Here is a 27,420-nt window from a genome sequence, read left to right as displayed (position 1 = left end):
TTAAAGATCGTAAACAATGTTGAGAGACATTTTCAGCAAACACGTAATGAATTTGATAAGGAGTTTCTACAGAAATGTCAAAAAAGAATCCATGAAATCAGAAGTTTTTTCTGTCCCAAAAACATTTCCCTCTTTAACAGAATCTGAGCTTGTAAATTTAGACTTCTGTAAAATGCTTTGGATTCTTGCACACACACACACACACACAAAAAAGAAAGAAAGAAAAGAAAAGAAAACCATTTTTAGATGGTGAGCTGCTAAACAAAAATGATTATAGTTGGAGAAATGTTGTTACTAAATTAAAAGGAAAAGTCTACAAATAATATTTTGCAAGTTGAAGATCTTCAATAAAGCCACCAAACAATTGCCCACAAATACAAGAACTTTCTAAGAATATAAAAATCAATTGACTCAAAATTTGAAGATTTCGTGTACTTTTCTTTGGTTTCAGATGAGTTGTGCGATGGGAGAGACACTGCGGTTAGTATTTCGGGTAATTTTGTGTCGGAGGCCTTGTAGCTCTACAAAGAAGTGCCAATTTGTGACTCGTAAAAAATCAAAGCCATAGTGCAAATGCTTAAAAATCTTTCACGTTTCTTAAGTAATTTCAGCTAGATATGAAAAAAAATTAGTTTCTGTCACAATAGACAGGGCTCCAGCCATCTTATTTCAGAAATACAGATTTATTAGAATTTTAATGCTGCCGTAAACATAAGGGTGCATTTATCTTTTCGAATTAGTGTTTTCATTTTCTTTGGGTAAACCCATTTGCACTGGGGAGTGGTGCAATTACTGGATCATAGAGTATTTCTATTTTTAATTTTTTGAGGAACCTCCATTCCGTTTTCCGTGGTGGCTGCACTAATTCACCTTCCCACCGACCGTGCACGAGGGTTACTTTTTCTCCATGTCTTTACCACCACTCGTTACTTCATGGTTTTTGATTTTAGCCATCCAACAGGGGTAAGGTGATATCTTGTGGTTTTGATTTGTCTTTCCCTGATGATTAGTGACGTTGAGTATCTTTTCATGTGCCTGTTGCCATATGTGTGTCTTCTCTGGAAAAATAGTCTATTTAGATCCTCTGCCCGTTTTTAAGTCATGTCGTTTGTTTTTTCAGTGTTGAGTTGTATAAGTTCTTTATGTATTTTGGATATTTTTTTAATTATTTTTTTAAATTTTTTTAAACTTTTTATTTATTTTTGAGACAGGGAGAGACAGAGCATGAACAGGGGAGGGGCAGAGAGAGAGGGAGACACAGAATCTGAAACAGGCTCCAGGCTCCAAGCTGTCAGCACAGAGCCCAATGCGGGGCTCAAACTCACGGACCGCGAGATCGTGACCTGGCTGAAGTCGGACGCTTAACCGACTGCGCCACCCAGGTGCCCCTAATCAATTACTGCTTTGTTTGCTACAGCAGCAAACAAAGAAGTTCTTAATGGGGTCAAGAGCAGCCCTCTTCTCCCGCATACACCCAGGCTGAGTGCAGAGGAAGCAAGCAAAAATGCCCACCTACAAGTGTCTCCCTAGAAGGGGCCTAAATACATACTTTTCCAGTGGCGGCCTGATGAGCTGGCTTGTATCAGGGCACTGACTGCTCTTAGGACACTGATGGTCTGGGCACGGTTCCAACTACTCGGAGCCACTAAGAACAAATAAGGCGGGTTGGGTAATCGCAAAAGACATTCACGAGTAGGCTGGGATGACTGACAAGGTTCATCTCCTATAATGAGACCAATCTGTCAAGACTAGGAGAGGTAGCTATCTCATCTGATGCACAGGAACCAAGAGAGAGAGTCAAGGAAAATGAAGAAACACAGGGATGTGTTCCAAACCAAAGAAAGAGATAAAACTCCAGAAACAGATCTTCCCGAAATGGGGATCAGTACTTAACCTGATAGAGAGCTCAAATAACAGTCATAAAAGCTCCTCCCCACGATCAGGAGAACAATGCATGAACAAAGCGAGAATTTCAATGAAGAGATAGAAACTATTAAAAAGTACCAAACAGAAATCACAGAACTGAAGAATAAAATGACCAAACTGAAAAATTCAGTTGAGAGTTTCAATAGCAGGCTAGATCAAGTGGAGTGAAAGATTAGTCTTCACTAATCACAGAGCAGTGGGATTCATTTCAGCAGAGGAGCAAAAAGAAAAAAGAATGAAAAAGATTGAAGACAGTTGAAGGGTTTATGGGACACTCACAAATGGACCAATATACACATTATACAGTTCCCAGGAGAAGAAAGAGAGAAACGGGTAGAAAGCTTATTAAAATAATAATGATAATAATAGTAATAATAATAACAGCTGTCAATTTACCTAATCTAAGGAAAGAAATAGGCATTCAGATCCAGGAAGCCAACAAATTTACAAAGGAGATGAATCCCGAAAGACCCACACCAAGGCACATTATAATCAAATTGTCTGGAGTTGAAGACAAGGAGAGAATCTTAAAACAGTCAGAGAAAATGATTTGTTATCTACAATGGAACTTCCATAAGACTATCAGCAAATTTTTCAGCAGAGACTTTGCAGGTCAGAGGGAGTGGCATGATATGTATATTCAAAGTGCTGAAAGAAAGAGAAAGAAGAAAGAAAGAAAGAAAGAAAGAAAGAAAGAAAGAAAGAAAGGAAGGAAGAAAGAAAGAAAGAAAGAAAGAAAGAAAGAAAGAAAGAAAGAAAAGGAAGGAAGGAAGGAAGGAAGGAAGGAAGGAAGAGAAAGAAACCCACCAACCGAGAATATTCAACACAGCAAAGTTGCCTTTCAAGATTGAAGGGAACATAGTTTGCCAGACAAGTGAAAACTGGAGTTTATCACCACCAAAGGGGTCTTGTAAAAACCATTAAAGGGGCTTCTTCGAAGTGAGATGAAAGGATGATACTAAGAAACAGGAAATCACTTGAAACTATAAAACTGACTGGTAAGGTAAATATGTAGTTAAATTCAGAATCCTTTAACGTTTCATGGCGGTGGGTGAGTCTTGAGATTTCTTTTGTAAAATTAGCAAGCAGCGATCGTGAACGTATGGTAGGAAAGGAGAATGTGCTAGACCACAAAGGCTTTTACAGATATATTAGCGGAAAGTACTTTCAGCAGTTGAGAATGTGGAAAACGACTTCCTTAAAATTATGACTACCATTTAGAAAATCTGCCTTTACTTACGCGTGTGTGCAGTTTGACGATTGCTGTCCCACCCAATGCTTCGACTCCTTTTGCAATATCCCCCCTATTGTGCTCATCCAGGTTTAGCAGGCTTCCCCAGTTGGGAGAGCTACTTCCTGAGGAAATTTGTTCCATTTTTAGATGTATCTACTTAAAATCATTCCTTACATATGTTCTTTGCGTTAAGCCAGAATCTATTTTCTTATAGTTTCATCAATTGATTTTAGTATGCCGATATATCTAATTATGTGTCTCTCTTAAGATCTTTTCCATATTTGAAGATAACTCTCATGTTTTCCTGGAGTTTTCTCCAGGCTAGAAATTTCCATCCTTCTTACCTATTCAAATAAGTTCATTTCAACTTTGCTTACCATCCTGGACACCTTTCTTTGGAATGATAACAGTTTCTGAATGATCCTCTTAAAATCTGGGTTCCAGCCCTGAACACAGTATTTTAAATGTGATCTGGCTAGTCTAAATAGTGTGGGACTATCACCTGTCTTGCTCTGCAGCTATAATCCATTTATATTTATTTTTTGTCTTGACAGCTTTCTTATATTAACTCATAATGAGCTTAAATCCAAGGAAAATTCTAAGCCCCCTTCCCTTGATTCTGTAAAATTATTTTCTAGATACTTTGAATAGCCTTGTCCAATTTTTTTTTTTTTTTTGGTTAAATTTGTGTCAGTGACTTGTATTGAAATCTCTTGAACTCCTGATCTTAAAATAACCTTAGGAGGTTCTCTTGATTTTAGGCCGTCTATAATACAATTAAGTGAGAACGGGTGTAGCTGTGCATCACACTGGTAAATATCCTTTGCTGATGGGCATGATACTTTTCTATTATTGTAGTCATACCATAAAAAAGCACTCCCTGAGAAAGTATTTTCAACACTGAAGTTGCCCCCACTGAATTACCATTCAGCCTGTCTTAGTTTAAGCATTACCCTTGAAAGACTTGTATACCTTCCAGGCAAGCAGTTAGTGAACTCTGTTTCTGAGAATTCTACCTTTGATTATAGTTGTCAAGGATACTGAATTGATTATGACAAGGTTTCTCTTGGTGCTTAAATTCTAGTAAGTAAACAATAAAGAAGTGAGTAAAAAAAAAGCAAGGTAATTTCTAAAAGTATTAAGTGATGGGAAGAAAATTAAACAGGTTAGTGGAATAGAGAGTCACAAGGTGGTTGTTTTAAGTCAAATGGTTAGAGAAGGCTTCTTTTAGGTGACTTTTAAGCGGGATTTATTTAGTTATTTAATGTTTATTTGTGAGACAGAGAAAGAGAGAGAGAGAGAGAGAGACCAAGCGGGGGAGGAGCAGAGAGGGAGACACAGAATCCGAAGCAGGCTCCAGGCTCTGAGCTATCAGCAGAGCCCGATGTGGGACTCGAACTCATGAACTGTGAGATCATGACCTGAGTTGAAGTCAGACGTTTAACCGACTGAGCCACCCAGGCACCCCTTAAGTGGGATTTAAACGAGCATAAGGAAACATCAGGAATAGGAAAGAAGATAAAAGTTCAAGGTGACGAGCAAGACTCAATTTAAACACATCCGTTTTAGCTATTTTGCACTCCTCCTCTCTTTAGTCATTCCCAAATTTCCCAGAAAGATACCCTAGTAACAGCAGCCGACCACGGACCCACAACCCTACAGTTATAGCTCTGGGCTAATACAACCCATTCTGGAGGGTGGGGGTGGAGGCTGAGGCTAGCCCACTCTCTGAAGACTAAGGTAATGAGACATCACCAGCCACCGTGGCCACCTCTGTTCAACGGTCATAACAATCCCCAGCTCTCCGTAACTTTCTAAAGAAAATATTATTGATCATAGCAGAAAAGCATAAGAGAATGAAGGATTGATGCAAACTCGCAACTGGAAACACAAGTCAAAAAAGGATGCTTAGACTCCAGAACCGCATAAGGAAAGGTTTACCACTTTCACAGATGCGTGGAAAACCTGAGGGTGGAATCAGGGAACATAAAATAATTCAGTGTCGCTCTAGCGCAGGACAGATGAAGATTATGAAGATAAGATATAAGCATAGGTTGGGGAAATATCAGTGAACACTATTTATGCCAAGCACTTCACCTGGATTCTCTATGAAACTGAGAGCTACTGAAAGTTATTTGAGCATGGTAGTGACTGACCCAGAAGCTCAGTGCGGAATACAGGTTAGGCGCAGGGAGAGCGCTTAAAAAACCACTAGAACCATCCTGTTAAGAAGTAATGGTTGCTCGGGGCGTCTCGGTGGCTCAGTGGGTTAAGCGTCTGATTCTTGGTTTCAGCTCAGGTCGTGATCTCAGGGCTTCGTGGCTGGAGCCCCACATCGGGCTCTGCACTGGTAAGGCAGAGCCGGCTTTGAATTCTCTTTCTCCTCCCTTCGCTGCCCCTCCCCCATTCACACTCTCAAAACAAACTTTAAGAAAAGAAAATGAAGGGGCGCCTGGGTGGCGCAGTCGGTTAAGCGTCCGACTTCAGCCAGGTCACGATCTCGAGGTCCATGAGTTCGAGCCCCGCGTCAGGCTCTGGGCTGATGGCTCGGAGCCTGGAGCCTGTTTCCGATTCTGTGTCTCCCTCTCTCTCTGCCCCTCCCCCGTTCATGCTCTGTCTCTCTCTGTCCCAAAAAAAATAAATAAACTTTGGAAAAAAAAAAAAAAAAAAAAGAAAATTCTTAAAAAAAAAAAAAAGAAAAGAATGAATGGTTGCTTGAATTTAAGCAATGCATTCATCTGTTGGTGATTTCTTTCTTTCTTTTACTTTAGGGAGAGAGAGTACAAGCAGGAGAAGGAGACATGGGGGAGAGAGAGAGAGAGAGAATGAATCTCAAGCAGGCTCGACACCCAAGTGCAGAGCCCAATGCGGGACTCGATCCCACCACCCTGGGATCACGACCTGAGCCGAAATCAAGAGTGAGACTCTCAACTGAATGAGCCACCCAGGCGCCCCTGTGATTGCTTTTCAAAATGCTAAATGTGCACAGATGACGAGAACGCAGCGAAACAGGCACTTTAGTCCATTTCTGGTATTTCTGGTGGAAGTTGGATTTTTCTGGTGTAGAGTGGTGTGGGGTTGGATTTAAGAGACAAAGGAGAAGAGGTCAAAGACCAGAAGACTAACACTTAGCCGGAGGAGAGAGGAGAAGTTATTGAAGGTGACCATGAGGTTGGAGCCCTGATGGTGCAAGAAACGAGGAAGCAGGAGGAGATGGTGGGAATGGGGGGAACAGACTCAAAAAACCCACGGGGACCTGCCCTCCCCTCAACCGCGAGACACTGCGGAGCCTCGGGCAGACTCATGTTAACTCAGTGTCTGTATTTACATTATGCTGGTGGCAGAGGCCCGTTGTCATAGGTTATTTCAAATATCCTTTCCAGACAATTCTGAGATTTTATTTTTAATTTTTTTATGTTTATTTTATTTTTGACAGAGAGAGACAGAGCACCAGCAGGGGAGGGGCAGAGAGAGAGGGAGACACAGACTCTGAAACAGGCTCCAGGCTCTGAGCTGTCAGCACAGAGCCCGACGCGGGGCTCGAACTCACAAACTGTGAGATCGTGACCTGAGCCGAAGTCGGACGCTCAACCGACTGAGCCACCGGGGCGCCTCACAATTCTGAGATCTATAAATGAATAAATACATGGCTTCTATAAAACATTTGAAATTAACAGAAGAATATAAGTACATCTGCTTCCTCTCCTATTTCTCTAATACTGCGTATGTCCTTGTTTCTGTGTGTGTTTCCCATCCTCTGGGATTCTACTGGTTTCGAAGCAGTTTTTCGTCATTATACGATGAGCACTTTCCCCATACACCCTCAAACGTTTAAGCCGTATTTTCTTAGTAGCTTTATCCAAATGTTCAGATAGCTATAATCTGATCAATCAAATCCCATTGATTGTTTACCGGAATGTTTCTAATAGCACTGAGGGAAACACGTTTCTACATAAATCCTAATGTATAGCTATACGCTATTTTCCTAAGATAAATGTCTACATCTGGTATCTCTCATTTAAAGGACAGTTTTAGGGCTTTTGATATATGATCAAACGCTGCTCCGGTCAACTTAGCCATGGCACCTCCATCACTACTGCATTAAAGTGCGTTCTGCTACATTCCTGCCAAATGTAGGCACATAACCTTTTAAAAAGCAATTCCCCAAAAATAAAAAACGATATCGCATTTTTTGGGCTTTTTTGGGTATTGCATTTTAATTTTTATCTGAACATAGGAAAGTTAAACCTTCTAATATGTTTATTGGACTTCTGTTATTTGTTTCCATTCAAAAATTGAATCTGCACATTTTCGTTTTGGATTTTGTCACTTCATTGTGTCTTTAAGATTTTATATAAGGATATTTAGCTTTCGTCTTTCATACCTGCCCCCAAATTTGCTACTTGTATTTTGTCTTGTGCATTTTGGACATACAAGTTGTAAATAATCATGTATTGTTTTCCTGTTCAGTTCCATCTTTTATTTTTATGTAGGTCTTCTTACAGACTATATATATTCATCTATATTTTCATCTAGTTCGTCTTTTATCAGACGTATGTACCGATCCATCACCAATGACGTATGGTAATTTCTTATGATGTAATTTTTACATAAAGTAAACCTTCCAATTTTTAAATGTTTTCATTGTAATTGACTACCATTGTCATAGCTATTCAGTTTCTGTAGTTTTCCAGGTGATAATTTATCTGCAATCCACTGTAACTTAATTCTTTATGTTTTAATAGTTGTTCGTTTTCACTGAGAATTTCCAGGACAATGTTGGAGGGAAACAGATCAGCGATAAAGGCATGAACCCTGTCCTGTCCATCTCTGCATCCCATAGGATATCGGAATGTGTTCCGGCATAAAAACATTTACTGAAGAGCGGAGCGATCTCACGTTTTCTGGTCAATCACACATCTGCAATCGTCACAGATCTGAAACGAAGACACTAGTGTCCCCATTCCCCAGATGGAGAAACAGAGGCTCGAGCTGAGGTAACACACACAGAGCCCGGAGGCCAATCTTATTAGAACCGTCCCAGGATTCCGACATCCTTCCGGGCATCGCTGGTGCGGTCCCCCCTGCGCCCCTCAAGACCTCAGTGTCACGCCGGCAGGGGCGCGCACGGGGACCGGGGCTCAGCTGCGGCTCCAGCCGCGGAAGGGGGGGTGGGGGTGGGCAGGTGCGCGCGCCGTCCCGCAAGTCACCCCCCCCCCCCCCCCCCCCCCGCTCCGCTCGTCCCCGGAGCGCCGGCTCCCGCCCCCCAGCCCGGCGGGCCGCTCGCCTCGCGCCTGCCCCCTGCAGGCCGGCCGCGGGGCTGCTCGCGGGGGGGGGGGGGGGGCGGGCCCGGAGCGCGGAGCGGGGTGCGGACATGGCGCGGGTGCTCATCGTGGGCGCCGGGCTGACGGGCAGCCTGTGCGCGGCGCTGCTGAGGAAAGAGACGCCCCGGCCTGTGCACCTCACGGTGTGGGAAGAGGCCGGGGACTCAGGTGGGTCGTCCGGCGGCCGAAACCGGGGCAAGGAGGCCGCCGCCGGCCGGGGTTTCCGAGGCGGCGAGCGGCCCCCCTGGGGGAGTCGGTGAGAAAATCCAGTGGCGGCCGCGGCCGGCGGGTCCCGGCCGCGGCATGCGCAGTGCGCGCCCGGCCACGTGACCAGGGCCTTAGACCTACCCCTCCCCCCCTCCCCCAGGGCCCGACGCGGGGGGGGGGGGGCTGTGACCGTGGCGCGGTGGGGGGTGGTGTCGGGGAGCGGGAGGGGTCCCCCGGCAGGAGGAGCGAGGGGAACCGGCGAAGCGGGAGGCAGGGAAGGAGGGGTGGGGGGGAGGGAGGAGTGAGAGGAGCGGGAGGAGTCCCGGGCCCCGGGAAGGAGGGAGGGAGGGGGAAGGAAGGGAGGAGCGGGAGGAGCGGGAGGAGCCCCGGGCGGGAGAAAGGGAGGAGCCCGGAGGAGCTCTGGCCCTTTGCAACGCTTGGGCCTGGGGTCTTGGCCAATACGTGGGCTTACAACGCGGCCTGCTGGTGCCTTCGTGGCCTTCTCCCCGCTTCGAGGATCCCGAAGTGCCCGTTGGCCAGGACTTTACGGTGACCTGCTGTACAGAATCCTTGTTTTCTCATGAAACCTGAGTGCAAGAGTGAAAGCATTCCTTGACTGATGCATCCTGACATGTCATTCGTTGTGTCGTTTTATTTGATCCATTCATCCGTTCTTTAATGAAACATGGGAGTCCGTGCTCCCGGCGCCCAGCTGAACAACGCTTGCCGCCCCATTCTTGTGCCCTCTTTGAGAAAGGGCCTCACGGTGACCAAATTGCCTCTGGACTGCTGCCTGACCATGGTAGGTTGCAGAGCCTAAAACTGAAACAAAAACAAACACCAAAAGGTCTTTTAAAAAGACGGCTATGATCTGTTCGGCCCGACCTGAGCTGAACAGATTGACTCTCAGGAGGTTCATTCTGATGCACTAAGACGTTTCCTGTGGATTCATTCAAGGGGGGAGAATGGCTACTGCCCGGAGTCCTTGCGATCCACAGAGCACCGTTGACTTGGGAGCCCAGTACATCACCCGCACTCCCCATTATGCTAAAAAACACCAAAGGTGAGTTAGTTGCAAGGGGTGGAATCCTTCTTACTGAGTGTATGATGTAAACATGTTGAGATCATCCATTTTTAACTCTGCCTCTTGTAACAAAATGTAGTGAGGGCAGGACAATATTGTCGCTGTCGGTGGCGGTAGCAGGAAGAGGCGAACCTGAGTGAAGTGGATAAGCTGGGATACATACAGGTCTCCCGGGGTTATTGAGAAGACCGGAGGAGCTCTTACCCCACGGGGGCTCAGTAAATGTGCTTGAACGAGTCAGGGTTGAGGAAGAGGGAGGCTGGCTGTGACGCCAGGCAGTCTGCACCAAATTCAAGATTGGTGCCCTGCCTGCCTTTCTGTTTACCTTCTTCACTGACTTTAATTTTGAAATATGCAAGAAAATGGGCCTTCTGCTAATGTCAGAAGTTTTATGGATTCTCCAAATGTTGCTGTTCGTCACTTGAATTCTGTTTTATTATTATTATTTTTTTAATTTTTTTTCAACATTTTTATTTATTTTTGGGACAGAGAGAGACAGAGCATGAACGGGGGAGGGGCAGAGAGAGAGGGAGACACAGAATCGGAAACAGGCTCCAGGCTCTGAGCCATCAGCCCAGAGCCCGATGCGGGGCTCGAACTCACGGACCGCAAGATGGTGACCTGGCTGAAGTCGGACGCTTAACCGACTGCGCCACCCAGGCGCCCCTATTATTATTTTTTTAAGTAAGCTCTGTGCCCATAAAGGGGCTTGAACTCACGACCCAGAGATCAAGAGTGGCATGTTCCACCGACGGAGCCAGCCAGGCCCGCCCTGAGCTATGTTTTATCAACACGAAACATGTATTCACTTGCTCATATCAAGATTTCTAGCGGTTATTTAGCATGATAATCTCTAAGAATTCTTGGACGAGACTATATAGTATTTTTAAGCGAACTGATTACGGTATGTAATTATATATGTTGATTTATTTCAGTTTTTATGATGAACTGTTAGCTCACGGCCTTTTGAAACCTCTGACCTCTCCAATTGAAGGGATGGTAATGAAAGAAGGAGACTGTAACTTTGTGGCACCGCAAGGACTTTCTTCAGTCGTTGAGCATTACCTGGGAGAATCAGGTGCGGATAAGGTTTTCTCTGCCTTCTTTTAAAATTAGCATTTACAGGGGCGCCTGGGTGGCTCAGTCGGTTAAGCGTCGGACTTCAGCTCAGGTCACGATCTCATGGTCCGTGAGTTCACGATCTCGCGAGATCTCGAGTGATGTCGCATGAGTTCGAGCCCCCCGTCGGCTCTGGGCTGACGGCTCAGAGCCTGGAGCCTGTTTCCGATTCTGTGTCTCCCTCTCTCTCTGCCCCTCCCCCGTTCATGCTCTGTCTCTCTCTGTCTCAAAAATAAATAAAAGTTAAAAAAAAAAATTAAAAAATAAATAAATAAATAAAATTAGCATTTACAAATAAGAGTTGTATATATAGTTAAATATTAATACTATAAAGAAAGTCATAAAATACGTGTTCTCCTATTCACTGCTCAACAGCTAATTTTCTCTTCCTAAAGTAATCCCTGATAATAGTTTTCAATGTATGCTTCCAGAAAAATGTTTATGTATCTATTGATCTTATATGACTATCTTTATGTATTTATTCATGCGTGTTTATGTTTGCTCTTTTTAAGATATGCACACAGGATTATTTTACATAAACCATTCTACAAGTTGTTTGGTCTGTTTATAATAAATCAACTGCCCCCCCCCCACCCCCCCCCCACCCCCGGCCTCATTTTCTATCTATCTACCTCCTATTGGTTCTGTTTCTCTGGAGAATCTTAACACATCATCATGGACAGAATCATATCTTAGGTCTATTTTCATGTCAACAAATTCAGTATGCTTCATTCTTTTCAATGCCTGTTCAGTATTACATTATTTATGTATAAATAAATACATGAATACATTGTTTATTAGCTATTAACTTTCTGGTAAATATTTAGGTAAATATTTGGGGGGGGGGTGACGGGTTGTTTTGGTTTTTGCTAATACCAATGTTGGTGCATTATCTGACCCTGATGCACTTTTGTAAGCATATCTGTAGTTCGATAGCTGTCAAATGGTAATGTGCATTTTTTTGTTGTTGTTTGTTTTTTGAGAGAGAGAGAGAAAGCAGGGGACGGGCAGACAGAGAGGGAGACAGAGAATCTGAAGCAGGCTCCCTGCTGTCAGCACAGAGTCTGACTAGGGGCTCGAACTCATGAACCATGAGATGCTGATCTGAGCCAAAATTGGTTGCTTAACCCACTGAGCCACCCAGGCGCCCCATAACGTGTATTTGCAATGCTATCTTTTCCTCTTAAAGAGCATCTCATCATCAACAGTGAATGGGACATTACATCTTGGTATTATGGAGATTTTTGGGTTTTGCCAATGTGACAGGTTAAAGATGGTATATTTTTGTGTTTTGATTTGCATTTACTTAATGAGTGAGTTGTTTTAACCAGCTCTTTGCATTTTTTTTCTTTGAATTTATTTATAACCTTTGACTCTTTTCTATTAGGATGTTCATTTGTTCCTTATGTGTTTTATGAATGTTTTGAAAATGACCTTTGTTTTTTTTGAAAATGACCTTTTCAAAAATGATGATAAATGATCTTGGATGACAAATGATTTTTTTCTTAAACAGAAGTAGGTTTCTTGATGAGTCATCATTAAATAAAATGCCCAGTTCAAGATCACTGAAGAAAGGTGCTGAGAATTTTTGTTTCATAAGCTATTTCTAGGATAATTATTGTTTTGATCCTCATCAAATATTAGTTATTGAGAACTATCCCAGGCAAGGGAGAGATCAGTGAGATTGAATATACAATATGAGAACATAGTAAATACCATTCTGGTTAGACCATTTCTCCATCTAGGATTCAGTCTGTGGTCATGTATTACTCAGGATTTTCCAGAGAAACAGAACGAATAGGAGATAGACAAAATAGGATACGTATACGTGTGTGTGTGTATATATATATATACACATATATATATATATATATATACACATGCTAGAATACATTGGATATATATACTAGGATATATATGTATATATATATGATTTATTATAAAGAATTGGTTTTGGTGATTATGGAGGCTGGCAAATGTCAAGATTTGCTGGATGAGTTGGCAGGCTGGAGACCCAGGGAAGCCAACGGTTTAGTTCCAGTCTGAAGGCTGAGAACCAAGAGACGTAATGGTACAATTCCAGTCTGAAGGCTAGCAGCCTCCAGACCCAGGAGGAGCTGACTTTTCAGTTCAAGTCCAAGTACAGGGGAAGAAAACCCTCCAAACCCTCGTTCCAGGTTGAAAGCAGTCAGGCGGGAAGAATTCTGCTTCACTGTCAGGAGGGTCAGGCTTTTTGTTTTATTCAAGCCTTTGGCTGATTGGATAAGACTCATCTGTGTTAAGTAGGGAGGGTAATCGGCTTTACTCAGTCTACCAACTTAAATGTTAATCTCATCCAAAAAACACCCTCATAGACAGACCCAGGATAATGTTTGACCAAATATCTGGGCACTCTGTGACCCAGTCAAATTAATGCATAAAATTAACCACTGTAGATTATGATACCATTGGATATTTTATTGAATGTCTCCATCAGCTTCATATACCCTATAACTTTAAAAATCTCATTTCTGTTGTGATTTGGCCCAATCTACAGGTGCATGTTTACTGAAATCCTCAGGTACTCACTAACCGTATTATATATCTACCCATCCATGCATGCCATATATCCATTCAATATAGACTTACTGAGTAGCTACTATATGCCAGGCACTGTTTTAGGCGCTAATGATACATGAACCAAAGTCCTTGCTCTCTTACAGCTGATGTTCTGGCAAAGAGACAGTTCTTCAATACACAGTGCCTACATCCTTATTTTGGTAGGTGTTAGGGGAATGTATGTTTTGTCTTCCAATTTTGCTTTGGAAGGTCTTGGGAAAAGAGGTTATATTTAATTACCTGCGGCTCACGTAGAACGAGGCACACATCACGGGCATGCATGGGCAGTGACAGTTACCATGGCTGTTCCATCATGCTGTCGTGCCCATGCCGCAGCTATCATACCATATGATCCTACAGCCACAATTCAAAACCTAACTATATCATTATAACACTCGCCACCTTTATACTATTCATACACAGCCCTGCTACACCAACATTATCCCTATCATAAACATGAAATAAAACACCCCTAACCACCTCGTGCTGATGCTAATACTATCTCGAGGGGGCCTTCCGCCACTCTCGGGATTTATCCCCAAATGAATAATCATCCAAGAATTAACAAAAAATGAGATAATTATCATACCTACACGACTAGCCTCATAACATTAGTCAAGCTGTATTTTTATACACCCCCTCCCATTGTAACCTCCACCATACTACTCCCACTCACACCAATATTATCCATCCTGCATTAGGAGTTTAGGTTAAAACAGACCAAGAGCCTTTAAAGCCCCAAGTGCATCATAGCCATGTAAGTCTGCACACTTAACTCTAAGGACTGCAAGAATCTATCTTACATCAATTGATTGCGAATCAAACACGTTAATGAAGCTAAGTCCTGACTAGATTGGGGGGTTTCCATCCCATGAAATTTTAGTTAACAGCTAAACACCCTAATCAATCTACTTCCCCGCCATCTAGGAGTAAAAGGCGGGAGAAGCCCAGGCAGCGTTGAAGCTGCTTCTTTGAATTTGCAGTTCAATGTGATATTTCACCACAGAGCTTGGCCAGAAGAGGGCTTCAACTTCTGTTCTTAGATTTCCAGTCTAACGCTTTACTCAGCCATTTTACTTATGTTCATAAACCGCCATTTCCTACTAACCGCAAAGATGTCGGCACTCTGTATCTCCTAACTGGTGCCTGGGCTGGCGTAGTAGGAACCGCCCTTAGACTTCTAATTCGAGCTGAACTTGGCCCACCCAGCACTCTACTAGGAGAGGATCAGATCTATAACGTAGTCGTCTCTATCCGTGGTACCCTGGATGGGTACCCTGGCTCAAGCGATTGACTCTCTGAAGGCTAATAGTACGGAGGTGTTGAGTCTTGGGAATTTTAGGGGGTTGAGAGGAGTAACACCTGTGGGTGGTCAGCAGCCCACCGACTCCGGAGTCGGGGCAAGGCTTGAGTGGTAAAAGGCTGTGAAGAAGCCTGCAAAGAAAAATACTTCTGAAATGATGAAGAGAATTACTCCCTCCCGCAGGCCCTTTTGAGCAATAGGTGTGTGGTGGCCTTGAAACGTGCTTTCTCGGACAATATCTCGTCATCGGGGTGTATAGTTGGCAGGTTGGTTGTCAACCCTACAGTTAATAAGGATGTCGAGTTGAAGTGAAATCATATCGCCAATCCTGAAGTTACCAGGAGGGCTGAAAGAGCTCCCGCGAGTGGTCAAGGGCTTGGGTTAACTATGTGGTATGCGTGGGTTTGGTGGCTCGTTAGGTGCTCTTCTGTAGGTGTAGACTTACTAACAGGGTAAAGACATAGGCTTGAATAAGGGCCACAGCAAATTCGAGAATTGTTAGTAAGACACGAATAACAAAGGCAATGAGGGCGACAGAGGTGCTGACGTGTATTAGGGCTGGAGTAGCTCCTCATTAAGTGAATTAACAGGTGACCTGCTGTGAGTCGTAAGGTCAGAGCACCTGGTGGGATGAAGAGGCTAATAGTTGCAATGACCACAAGTATAGGGATTAGGGGAAGAGGTGTTCCCTGAGGTAGGAAGTGGGCTAAGGATGCTTTCGTCTCGTATCGGAACCCGGTGACCATGGGGCCGGCTCTTGGGGGCATGGATATTCCCTTGTACCTAGTAAGTGTCATGATCTATACCATGATAGGTTTCTGTGTCTGTATCTATTTCTGTATACGTATAGGTGCATATGTATACTGGAGGTGTTGTTAAATATATTTAATACAGTGATATGCATTAGGTGACCTATCAGTTCTCATTTAACTAGTTCTTAGTAAAGACCTGTTTCTGTTTTCAATTTGTACAGCCTGTTGTGACAGTGAGTCTTGTAGATTTTTTTCTCTCACTATATAAAACACTATTTACTTCAAAAAGTAATTTTTATTTTTTTTAAAGTTTATCTATTTTGAGAGAGAGAGGGTGAGGAGGAGCAGAAAGAGAGAGAGAGAATCCCAAGAGGCCATGAGATCATGATCCGAGCCGAAATCGGGAGTCAGTCATTTAACCAACCGAGCCACTCGGGCGCCCCCAAGAAGTAATTTTTTTTTTTTTTTTTAGATTGTGCACTACTGGTAGAAAGCTTGGAAAATACAGTAAAATGGCAGGAAAAATGTCATTATATCTGTCAATAATAAGCCCATCTTGTGACCTACTTTCTGCTTTTAATTTTTTTTAATTTAATTTTTTGTTTTTATTTATTTTGAGAGAGAGAGAGAGAGCCAGTGGTGGAAGGGCAGAGAAAGAGAGGGAGAGAAAGAGAATACCAAGCGGCTTCACACTGTCAGCACAGAGTCCAGTGCAAGGCTCCAGCCCGCAAACCGTGAGGTCATGACCTGAGCCAAAATCAAGAGTCAGACGCTTTCTTTAAAAATGAATTTTGAGGGGCGCCTGGGTGGCTCAGTCCGTTAAGCCTCTGACTTCGGCTCGGGTCACGATCTCACGGTTCATGAATTTGAGCCCCGCGTCAAGCTCTGCGCTGACAGCTCAGAGCCTGGATGGAGCCTGCTTCGGACTCTGTGTCTCCCTCTCTCTGCTCCTCCCCTGCTCACGCTCTGTCTCTCTCTGCCTCTCAAAAAATGAATAAACATTAAAAAAATAAATAAAAACAAATGTTGATATAATTGAGTTCAAGGTTTACATAATTTGAGTGTATATAAACTTTTTCTTTGTTTATTTTAATATTACCTTTGTCATATTTCAGAAATCTTTTCCCCTCTCTACCCAGAACTGTTATTATAGTATTTATAGACATTATCTATACCATTTTAAAATTTACAGTTATATCCCTTTAAGCTTCTTTAAAGCTCTCTGTCCTTTAAATGGTCCACAAAAGTTTTAGTGATTCCACAACGTAAGTTGGGAGAGTTTCTGGAATCAGAATGATCTGGATTCAAATTAATGTTCTGCCACCCCTTCCTAGTTATGTAGTAATGGGAACGTCTAAAAATCAATACCCTGGTTCTTTCATTGGAGAAATAAGAGTAGTAATAGTACCCACTTTGTAGTATACCCACTATAGAATATACACACTCATTGTCAATCCAAGCAAATAACAGGCCAGGTACATAGCTGTCTCTTGACCAATGCTGGTTCAGAAAATAAGCTACTCTAACGAGGCTGACCTTTGTCTTCCCTCAGTGCAGAAGAACCCAAATTGCCAAGAGATTCCAAAACTACTCTACAGTTCGGAATCGGTTAGGCTTACCAGCCCACCAGCTGTTGGACGAACCAGTCAGTAGTAGCTTAGATTGGAGCCGACTTCCGGGGAAGTTATCTGTGTGCTTTAGGATAGGGATAATGCTGAATAGCACAGATGATGCTTTCGGATGGCTTCAAATCTCTAAAGCCAGTATCTAACCCCTTAAATATACACACCTACCAATGAGCCCTTAAATACCCTTAAATACACATCACCGATAAGCACGCGATGCTCTTTTCAAAGGGAACATCATGGGAAAACACAACAGCATAGAACATATACAATTCCTAGGCCTACTTGAGGTCCAGATCAGGGCCAGGACTAGAGCGAGGCGAGCAAGGTGACCTGGCCAGGGTGGGACATCCTAAATAAACAGAAGCAAGCTAAGCAGAGTTGCTCTGGCAGGAGTGGAGACGGTGTCTGTGAGTCGGACACCCAGTTACCTGCACCTTCCCCAGGCTGGGGCCTTGGACAAACCCTCAGGCAGGTCGGAGGCAGTTTACAAGCCCTTGCTCTAATCTGCTAACGGAATGGTGTTAATTGCCTCAAAGAGATTGACCCCTGGGATAGATCCAATGTACCTAAAACACGCAGATGTTTTGAATCAGTCAGAAGGAATGATCAAGGCACTGATGGTGGAGGGACCTCACAGATGAGGGGGCTCACACTGAGCCAGAGCAGCCACAGGAGGGAAGCCTCGTGGCCCAGGTTGGATGTAAGCCTGTGTTTGAGCGGCTGGGAGCCCGAGGTGTGGCAGGTAACGATGGGCAGGACTTTCAGTGAGCTTTTCTGTTTTGTTCTTTCTTCACTTTTTTTTTTTTTCTGTTCCTGAGGCTGCATGAAAAGTGGACTTGTTTTGGGGGCACCTGGGTGGCTCAGCCGGTTAAGCATCCTGCTCTCAATTTCTGCTCAGGTCACGATGTCACGGTTCATGAGATCAAGCCCCTAGTCGGGCTCTGCGCTGACAGTGCAGAGCCTGCTTGAGATTCTCTCTCTCCCTCTCTCCCTCTGCCCCTCCCCTGCTTGCGCTCTGTCTCTCTCAAAATAAATACACATTAAAAAAAAAAGTAGGAGCGCCTGGGTGGCTCATTTGGTTACGCATCCAACTTCAGCTCATCTCATTGTTCGTGGGTTTGAGCCCCACATTGGGCTCTGTGCAGACTGGGTGGAGCCTGCTTGGGATTCTCTCTCTCTCTCTCTCTCTCTCTCTCTCTCTCCGCCCCCCCAACTCTCTCTCTAAGTAAATAAATAAGCTTAAAGGAATTAAAAAAAAGTAAAGTCGTTTTTAAATCAAAGTTTTCTGAAAATTGAAATGTGAGGTAAGTGCTTGTGTCCCAAGGAGGCTTATTGATCCCATTGTATTTTCTTACCTTTTGGTTTATGGTTCATGTTTCGTTCTCTTCAACGGGTACTGATGAAATAGAATGTGCCGAGTGCTGTCCTGTGTATGCGATGTGGTATTCGTGGAAACAAAACAGGCGTAATTCGTTGCTCATGGGCTCACATTTTAATAGGGAAGGGGATAAGAACCAAATAACTACTCAAATAATTAAGAAAATGCCTCGGTGATAAATGCAAAGAAGGAAAATGAGATGACTGGCCATTCTAGATTGCATTTCTCCTAATTCCAATTCTTCTTGATAAAGGTTTTCCACCAATTAATAAAAGACAGCTGTGGTTATTATTATTGATTGTAGCAATAGTTTCCCCCCTCCCCCTCCCCCCCCAGAGCAGCCATGGACCCGGAGGTCCAAGGGTGCCGGAAGGAGAGGAATCCTACTGGATGAGAAAGAAAGTGAGCCCCCGGGGCCGTAGACGACAGACTTCACTGTCTCGTTCACCTGAGTGGATTCAGTTTGCGATTCTTCCCGGCGTCCTCGTTCGCACGGCAATCCTGATTATGTGAACGTGACTTCGCTTTCGGAACAGGTGCCGAGGTCTCCTTCCGACACCGTGTGACCCAGATCAACCTGAGAAATGGCAAGTGGGAAGTGTCCAAGGAAACAGGTTCCCCCGAGCGGTTTGACATCGTTGTCCTCACGATGCCGGTTCCGCAGATTCTGCAGCTCCGAGGTGACATCGCCAACTGTGAGTCCCGGCCTGCGCCGCTCGCCCGAGAGACTGGAGTTCCTCTCACAGGGCACGAGTTCGGTTAAAACTGGCTTAGCAGAGGGTGTGTTATGGATTCTCTCGCTTTGCGTGTTTTAAAAACTGGTACCATGGACTTGCTCGTGACATCGGTCTAGGTCAGACTGACACCCAGAGGATGGTTCTTTAACCGGTTGGAGGTTGAACATTGTTGTTATTGCCCTTGCTTTTAAGAAGTAGATATTTTTGACGGACATGCGTGTAGGTTGGCCTAAATGAAGAGCAGTCTCTTTGTGGCCCTCGTGGGGGAAAGGAAGGCTTTTCTGATTCAAGAGTTGATTACGTCAAGCTTCTGGCAAGCCTCATCTTGGATGGCTCCTGAGGGCGACGGCTACTCAGTTCTTCCCTGCTCGGGACTTGTGGGTTCACTTTTTCTTTACCCGGCTTCTCCCCTCCTTTTTTTTAAAAACAGGCTTGAGGTATAATTCACATACCATACAGTTCACTTATTTAGAATGTACGAGTCAGTAGTATTTGGTATACTCCCCGATATGTGCGACCGTTAGCCCATTTTCATCACCTTGCAAAGAAACCCCAAGTCCTAAAGCATTCAGCACCTTCCCTCTGTCTCCGTTTCCATCCCAGCCCCGAGCAAACAAGAATCTACTCTGTGTCTCTGTCGATTTCCCTATTCCCTGGATCCTTAAGAAAAGCCCTTCTGTGGTCCTGCTTTGCTTCCGCGTATAACAGGTTTTGCTGATTTTCCTGGTCTCTTCCGTCATGTGTGACTGGACCTGACTCATCAGAGCCACTGACTTCTAGAAGTTAACGTCATCTTGCTTTGAAGCCCGTGGGTTATAGCAGTGGTGGGCGGGGCTTCAGGGCCTCTGGGATGGTGGTGGATATGGTCGTGCCTATAGCTTTTGCCTTTCTCGTAGGACTAAAGTTGACATTGGGTTTAACTGAGGAACAGCCTTTTATGTCCCCATTAGCACGAAAACTGGTAATAAATACGGTTTGTAGATCTTATTTTTAGAGCCATGATGGGAATTGTTCTCCAAGGAAGAACATCGCTGCTTATTACACCTGGAAAGCAGTGTATTTTTCCCGAATATCAGGTCCACCGCGTGGTAACAACGTAGGTCCTTCTCCAGCACAGTCTGAGATGACAACATAGAAGGGACTGGAAGGCTTGCCAGACAGCTAAGGGCACAAAACCAATTTCAAGGATCTCTTTTACAAGCCTACCTCTGCTCTGTTGTTCTATTGTCGCTTTAACGTAGAAGGACTTCTTGCTCTGGAGTCTGTAACAGGTGGGCTGACTTGGAGACTGGTAAATAACATACTGTAACACTTACCTGAAACACAGCGGTTGGTCATTACATTTGGTTGTGCTGTAAATTGCATGTTCCTGTTTTTATTTTATTTTTTTTAAATTTTTTTTTTAACATTTATTTATTTTTGAGATAGAGAGAGACAGAGCATGAATAGGGGAGGGGCAGAGAGAGAGGGAGACACAGAATCTGAAACAGGCTCCAGGCTCCAAGCTGTCAGCACAGAGCCCGACGCGGGGCTCGAACTCACGGACCGTGAGATCATGACCTGAGCCGAAGTCGGACGCTCAACCGACTGAGCCACCCAGGCCCCCCTGCATGTTCCTGTTTTTAAAAGCTACCTATTTTTGTATGTGAGGGGAGACCCTTTAACATTGCATTTTGAAAGCACTTCTCCATATTTGTAAATGGTGACATATACAACATAATGTCATGGCATGGACTGACCCTAAAGATCTTGGAGGCTCTGCTAATTGATAATTTTATTTAGATCTGCTGTATCCTTATTTTTTTGAATGTTGGAACTGTGTGGGGGTGAGAGATACCTTAATTCTACTATTATTTTGTTTCTTTCTGTCTTTCCTGGGGCTATGGCTATTAATTTTTTTCTGCAATTTTTGCTTTGTGATCTTCTGATACTGTATTATTTGATTCATAAAGTATCTTTACTACAATGATACTCTCTAACTTAAAAAGGTCTCTCTTTAGTCTCATTTTAATTTTATTTTGCCTTCACGTCAACCTTGACCAATAAATGAGATGCTCATTCTTTGGTTTTCATGTGTCTGGCTCAACATTTTTACTTCTAACCTTTCAGAGATACTTCATTTCAGAAGAACCTTTTGTATCTGTTTATCTTTGAGTCCAGTAATTTCATAAGGATATACCTTCTTGATCATTTCTTACGGGGCGTGTTGTCCATTTTTGACTTGAAGACAGCTTTTTTCTTATTTTCAGCTCTTTCCTCCTGATACTGTACTTACTTGAAGAGTTTTTTCTGTTCCCCCTTTGACGAGGATCTCACAGTATCTCAACAACTACAAAGTGTCTTCTTCCCATATCTGCCATTTTGTCTCAACTCACTTCAACTTTGGTCTTGGCATTACTTTGTACTTTCTTTTGCTGGCCTTCTCTCCTCATCACCTATGTGATTTTTCAAAGAGGTCATAGATTATTCACTGTTTTCAGGTCATTGCCTCATTCCAGCCACATTTTTCTGGGATGTATTTTTCATCAGCTCATTTGTGAGGTTCTGTTATGCTCTGTCTTCCTTAGCTTCTCTACTTGGGTCCCTCTCTAATTATTACCCATTTTTCCATGATCCCATTTCTGTCGACTTCACAAAGCATAGTGTTGTCAAGAACGGCCAGACATTTCAGTCAGAGTATGTTGCTAGTGATTATAAAGATTGGGTGCCAGTGATCATTAGTATAATAATATTTTTATTAATATGGAAGGATTCCACAATATTTTTAAATTAGAAAAAGTATATAGATGCATCTGTATTTCTTTTCTGTTGACAAAAAATGGTTTGGCAGAAACAGATTAACATTGTTATTGCTTGAAGGTGATTTTAATTTCCTTTCTTACAATTTTGTGAATAGTCATAACTCTAAAAATAAGGACAGTTTACTTTTACTATAAACAATGATAACGACACCATTTTAAAAAATGTTACCAAGCTGCAAAGGAAATAGAACTGTTTTCCTTTTCCTTTTTATTGGAGGCGTACGATGGGTTATGTGGGCTCTTTGTGATGAAAACGTTCATGGATGATTGACTTGGTACACTTGACTGAGGGTGATGGTCTTTGGGTTTTGGGTTGGCTCAGTTCAGAATTGGACCCCATGTGAATAATTCTGTGTTTAGTTCACTGTTAGGAAATAAGTCACCCTGGCAGAATGTGCCAACACTGACCCTTTACTACCTATGGGTCTAAAACAAAAGGGATTGAAAACATCCGCTTTCTCTTTGTTGTAAATCGCAACAATGAGCTCAGTATGAGGATCATCAATGTCTTCTGTCTGTGTTTTCTGGAGAACCTTAACCACGCTCTCGTTTGATTCCACTTCTTCCATTCCTGCGAGAAAGACCTTCATCTACAAAGCCACGTGTTGCCATCTAGTGGACCCTGTGTGCATTGCAGCTCCCTCAGAATTTTTAAACTACCGAGGACTCTGAAGAGGATGGCAATAGGGAATATACGTAAACCTGTAACTGTAACATAATTCCCCACACCCGACAGTCATCACAGGGAAATAAACTTAGACGCATGACAACTGACTGACCGACTTACCCGGAAGTGCATAGCTGGTCAGGGGCGGAACTGGGTGCCATCTTCTAAGCCTCGCATTCCCACGAACCGTGAGCAGCCCCTGCCTTTGCTTTCTCTGCATTTCCTTCTCGTCCCCGTCCCCTTTGTAAGTCACATCTGCCCTTTTGGGTCAATACAAATGCCATCTCTTACGTGAAAGACTTCCCTGTTGATTTCACGTGGACTGGATTCTCCCCTACGCACCGCTCCCTTTTCCTATTTTGCTTTTTACGGAAGACACAGAACTACATTTTGGGGAGGCAGTTATGTATTACATTTATTACAGTATCCCAGGTGAGAGAACAGGGAATCTTTATGGCCCATGTAGAGAACCTCTTATCATTCACGATTCACCTTCTGGTCTTGTGACGGCCACTCTAGAATACAGCCACCAAAGAAAAGCAACCATGAGGCCTTAAAGCAGGCAATTTTAGAATAAGGGTATATGTGCTTTAATGCATTGTACAGAAGTTTGCCATCCGACATAGTATTATTTGTTTGAGTCTAAAAGAAATGCTTCCTTTGTTTATATTTTTAAAATTATAACACTTGTTCACCCAAAACATAATAGTTTAAAAATTTCAGTAAATTCACAGATGGTAGGTTTTTGCTGGACTATTGAAGATCTTGGGGGTCCATTTCTAACTTTCTGACGATGCCCTAGTGAATGTTCACTTTCTCAGTAGTTATCTGCCTAGCACTCCTCCCCTTTCCTCACATCGGTTCCCCAGTGAGCCAGCATCGTCCCACGCCGTCTTCTCTTGTCCCACACCTTCTCCGGCCACACAGCCTGGCTCCAGATACCCTTCATGCTGGGCCTAAGAATTGCTCAGGATATATTCTTAATATATTCTGTTCTTTCCATTTTATTTTATTTTATTTTATTTTTTTAAGTTCATTTTTTTTGAGACAGAGAGCAAGCATGAGGAGGGTAAGGGCAAAGAGAAAGACAGAGAGAGAGAGAGAGAGAGAGAGAGAGAGAGAGAGAGAGAATGAGAGAGAGATTCCCCAGCAGGCTCCGCACCATCAGTGCAAGCCCAATGCCGGGCTCGAACTCACAAACTGTGAGATCATGACCTGAGCCGAAATCAAGAGTCAAATGCTTAACCGACTGAGCCACCCAGATGCCCCTGTTCTTTCCATTTAATTAACTTTATTATTAATATATTTTACTGATGAAAAATTAGAAACTAAAAATAATATGAAATCCACTCATAATTCCAGCCCCTTAGATACTAACCTAGTTAATACTTATTTCTGGATATTTTTAAAGGTAGAAATAAAAAATATATTTCTTTTCTTTCCCTCTCTTTAAAAAAAATTTTTTTTTTAATTTTAAAGAGAGAGAGAGAGTGAGAGAGAGAGCAAGGGAAGGGCAGAGGGAGATGGAGAGAGAGAGAATCTCAGGCAAGGTCTACACTCAACATGGAGCCTGACACAAGGCTCGATCCCAGGAACCTGAGATCATGAGATGAGGCGAAATCAAGAGTCAGACACTTAACCGACTGAGCCACCCAGCCACCCCTCCTCCTCTTTTTTTTTACTTTATAATATTTTAGGAATATCTTTCTAATGCCAATGAATATTCATGTGTGTCATGATTTTTTCTACATACTGTTCTATTCTTTGGATTTACCTTGATGTGTTAAACCTTGACGGACATTTAGGAGGTTTCCAGTTTTACAAAGTGTTGCTCACAGAATGTTCACAAAGTGTTAAGTGCAAAGCTGAAACAAAGATTTTCTCCACTACATTCTTTTCCTCATGGAAATAGTTAATTTTAATATAGACTAGAATAAGGCCCTCTTGATGAGTTTTGTTCTGAGTTTTCTTGGCTAATCAGTGTTTTATTTCTGTGTGCTTTAGAATCAGGCTTCCTTAAAAACTCTTGTTGCAATATTGATTTGAATTACATTGAACTTAATTAAGCATTAATTTGGGGAGAATTGACACCTTACAATAGTGTGTCTTTCTATTCAAAAAAATGAAATAATCCTGCATTTATTTAGGAATTTTTATGTCCTTCAGTAAAACTTTATAGCTTTTGTCTTAAGATCTTAGACATTTCTTGTTACTATTATTATGAAGTCTTTTATGGTATCTGTGGAGATTGGGAATAGTGTCACTTCTGTTTTACGTTTACTTAGGTGTTTCCAGAAAACACCACCTGGCTAAGTTTTTAAATCCACCATGAAAAATCTGTTTCTTCTGAGAGTGGAGTTAAACCCTTTTACATTTACTGGGATAAATAGTATGTTGCTTTTATCGCTTCCATTGATGTCTGTTATTTACTTTACTTTTTTTTTTCACTTTTTTTCCATTTTCCTTTTTTTTTTTTTTGGCCAACTTTATCAAGTGTCTCTTATTCCCTCTCTCCCGTTGTTTATGTATAGGATCTACTGTGCTTTGTCATTCCATTAGTGGTTATCTTTTTACCCTCTACAAACATAGTTAAACCTATTTCATTTCCCTCCTATTCCTTTCTACCTCTCTATCTCATTCCACAAATAATTTTTGGATGCCTACTGTATTGGATATTGTCAGGTAAAGTAAAAAAAAAAAAATTAAATAGTCTTTCTTCTCTTCTCCCAAATTATTTTTATTACTTTGTTTATTTATTTATTTATTTGTTTACGTTTATTCATTTTTGAGAGACAGAGAGACAAAGCACAAGTGGGGGGGGGTGGGAGAGAGGGAGACAGAATCTGAAGCAGGGTCCAGGCTCTGAGCTGTCAGCTACTTGTCTCGTAGGAGCGTTTCCTATATAAGAGAGACTAATGTTTTCCATTTGATAACACAGACATTTGCCAGACTATCATTTATTTGTCTTTTGCTTTTTTTTTTATATCATTTGCCATAATAATTTCTTAAGATTTTAATTTTGTTAAGTATATCTGTCTTTCCTTTCATAGATGCTGGAGTTTCTGACTTGCTAAGGATTATTTCCCTCACTCTAAAGTCATATAAATATTCTAAATTGTATTTTAATACTTTTAATTCTTATGCCTTACATTTAAATCTTTATCTGTAATATGTATCTTACAAAGTATGAGATAGGGATCTGACTTGGTGGTATTTTTCTTTCCCCAAAGTGATACCGATTTTTTCAGCATCATGAGCTTTGTTTTTCCCAGTGAATTGAAATTCTTTATTTGCCGTATGTTAAGTTCCATATATACTTACATTTGTTTCTGGATATCCATTTTGTCCCATTTATTTATTGAGGTGCCAATGTCATCACTATTTTCTTTATAGTCACTTTGTGATTGTGAGTCATTTTTAGGGAGTCCCGGCTGTATGTGTGTAAGCATGAGAAAGCTTTATTCTTCCCCGGAAGAGACCTCGAAGTTTCCTGTGTGAACTTCACGTCTTTACAGAGTAAGGGCCTTAATGGTCATTTGCCACACCTTTTAGTCACTTTTGGCTATTTGAGTAGCCTCATGTTGGTTTTTGCGTTTTTTTAAAATTTTTATTTATTATTATTATTATTTTTCATGTTTATTTATTTTTGAGACAGAGACAGAGCATGAGTGGGGGAGGGGCAGAGAGAGAGAGGGAGACACAGAATCCGAAGGAGCCTCCATGCCCTGAGCTGTCGGCACAGAGCCCGACACGGGGCTCGAACTCACAGACCGTGAGATCGTGACCTGAGCTGAAGTCGGACGCTTAACCGACTGAGCCACCCAGGTGCCCCTTATTATTTTATTTTATTTTATTTTATTTTTGAGAGAGACACGGAGTGCAAGTGAGGGAGGGGCAGAGAGAGAGGGAGACACAGAATCGGAAACAGGCTCCAGGCTCTGAGCCATCAGCCCAGAGCCCGACGCGGGGCTCGAACTCACGGACCGCGAGATCGTGACCTGAGTCGAAGTCGGACGCTTCACTGACTGAGCCACCCAGGCGCCCCCGTGTTAGTTTTTAAGGCTCAGTCCTGGTTGTGTTAGCATCAGGTCAGAGCTCATTCCCGCGGCCTGATCAGGTAGGCTGGCAGGCAGGTACCAGGGCTGGTGACTGGGTGGATTTGGGGTTCTGATTTTGAATATCTGCCCACTGCCCCCCTCAGACTGTATTCCGTGGGGACATGGCTCCTGGGACTGGCTGCCCTGGGTGGCGGGGAGGTGGCCTCGGCCTCCCCAGAGTTCATTCCTGTTGTCCGATGCTCGGTGACGGGTCTCCACGCAGAGGAGGCGTGGTGTGTGTTGTTGGCCCGAGGACACATTTCAGCCTCATGCTGAACCTTCCCAGGGCTGCGTCCCCTGGGCTGGAGGCGGCCGTGGCTCTCCCCGCCAGCCCCACGGGCGGGGCTGCTTTGCCTCAGCCCCCCAGGGCTCTGCAGTTGAGCAAGTACCTGGTTAGAGGACACGGCCGCTCCTTCTTGGAGCTCCCTCTCTCCAGGGACTGTTTCTGAACCATCCTGGGGCGGGGGGGCTCCTAGGGAAGGGCATCCCCTTCTCCCCGGTCCCAAGATTTGGATGGACAAAGCTTCTCTCTGGGAGTGTTGACGTTCCCATAAAGCCGAGCTTT

General features: G+C 43.2%; 1 protein-coding gene across 5 annotated transcripts in view; it reads left to right on the top strand.

The window, feature by feature from the left end:
• The first annotated feature begins 8,468 nt into the window (after positions 1-8,468).
• RNLS (renalase, FAD dependent amine oxidase) overlaps positions 8,469-27,420 on the top strand; it is a 330,346-nt gene continuing 311,394 nt past the window's right edge. Inside the window, exons 1-4 of one of the 5 annotated variants that reach the window (XM_043598008.1) lie at positions 8,469-8,652; positions 9,649-9,754; positions 10,711-10,853; positions 19,090-19,248. In XM_043598008.1, coding sequence (XP_043453943.1) covers positions 8,535-8,652; positions 9,649-9,754; positions 10,711-10,853; positions 19,090-19,248 — 526 coding nt within the window. In that variant the 5' untranslated portion in view covers positions 8,469-8,534. Of the gene's footprint in view, positions 8,653-9,082; positions 9,494-9,648; positions 9,755-10,710; positions 10,854-19,089; positions 19,249-27,420 lie in introns of those variants that run through there. The other 4 variants (XM_043598006.1, XM_043598004.1, XM_043598009.1 and 1 more) reach the window with 4 other exon arrangements.

The sequence above is a fragment of the Prionailurus bengalensis genome, chromosome D2 (genome assembly GCF_016509475.1).
Source record: "Prionailurus bengalensis isolate Pbe53 chromosome D2, Fcat_Pben_1.1_paternal_pri, whole genome shotgun sequence".
Classification (NCBI taxonomy): domain Eukaryota; kingdom Metazoa; phylum Chordata; class Mammalia; order Carnivora; family Felidae; genus Prionailurus; species Prionailurus bengalensis.
The sequence above is the reverse complement of the archived record's forward strand: the minus strand, read 5'-3'. Positions and strand labels throughout refer to the sequence as shown.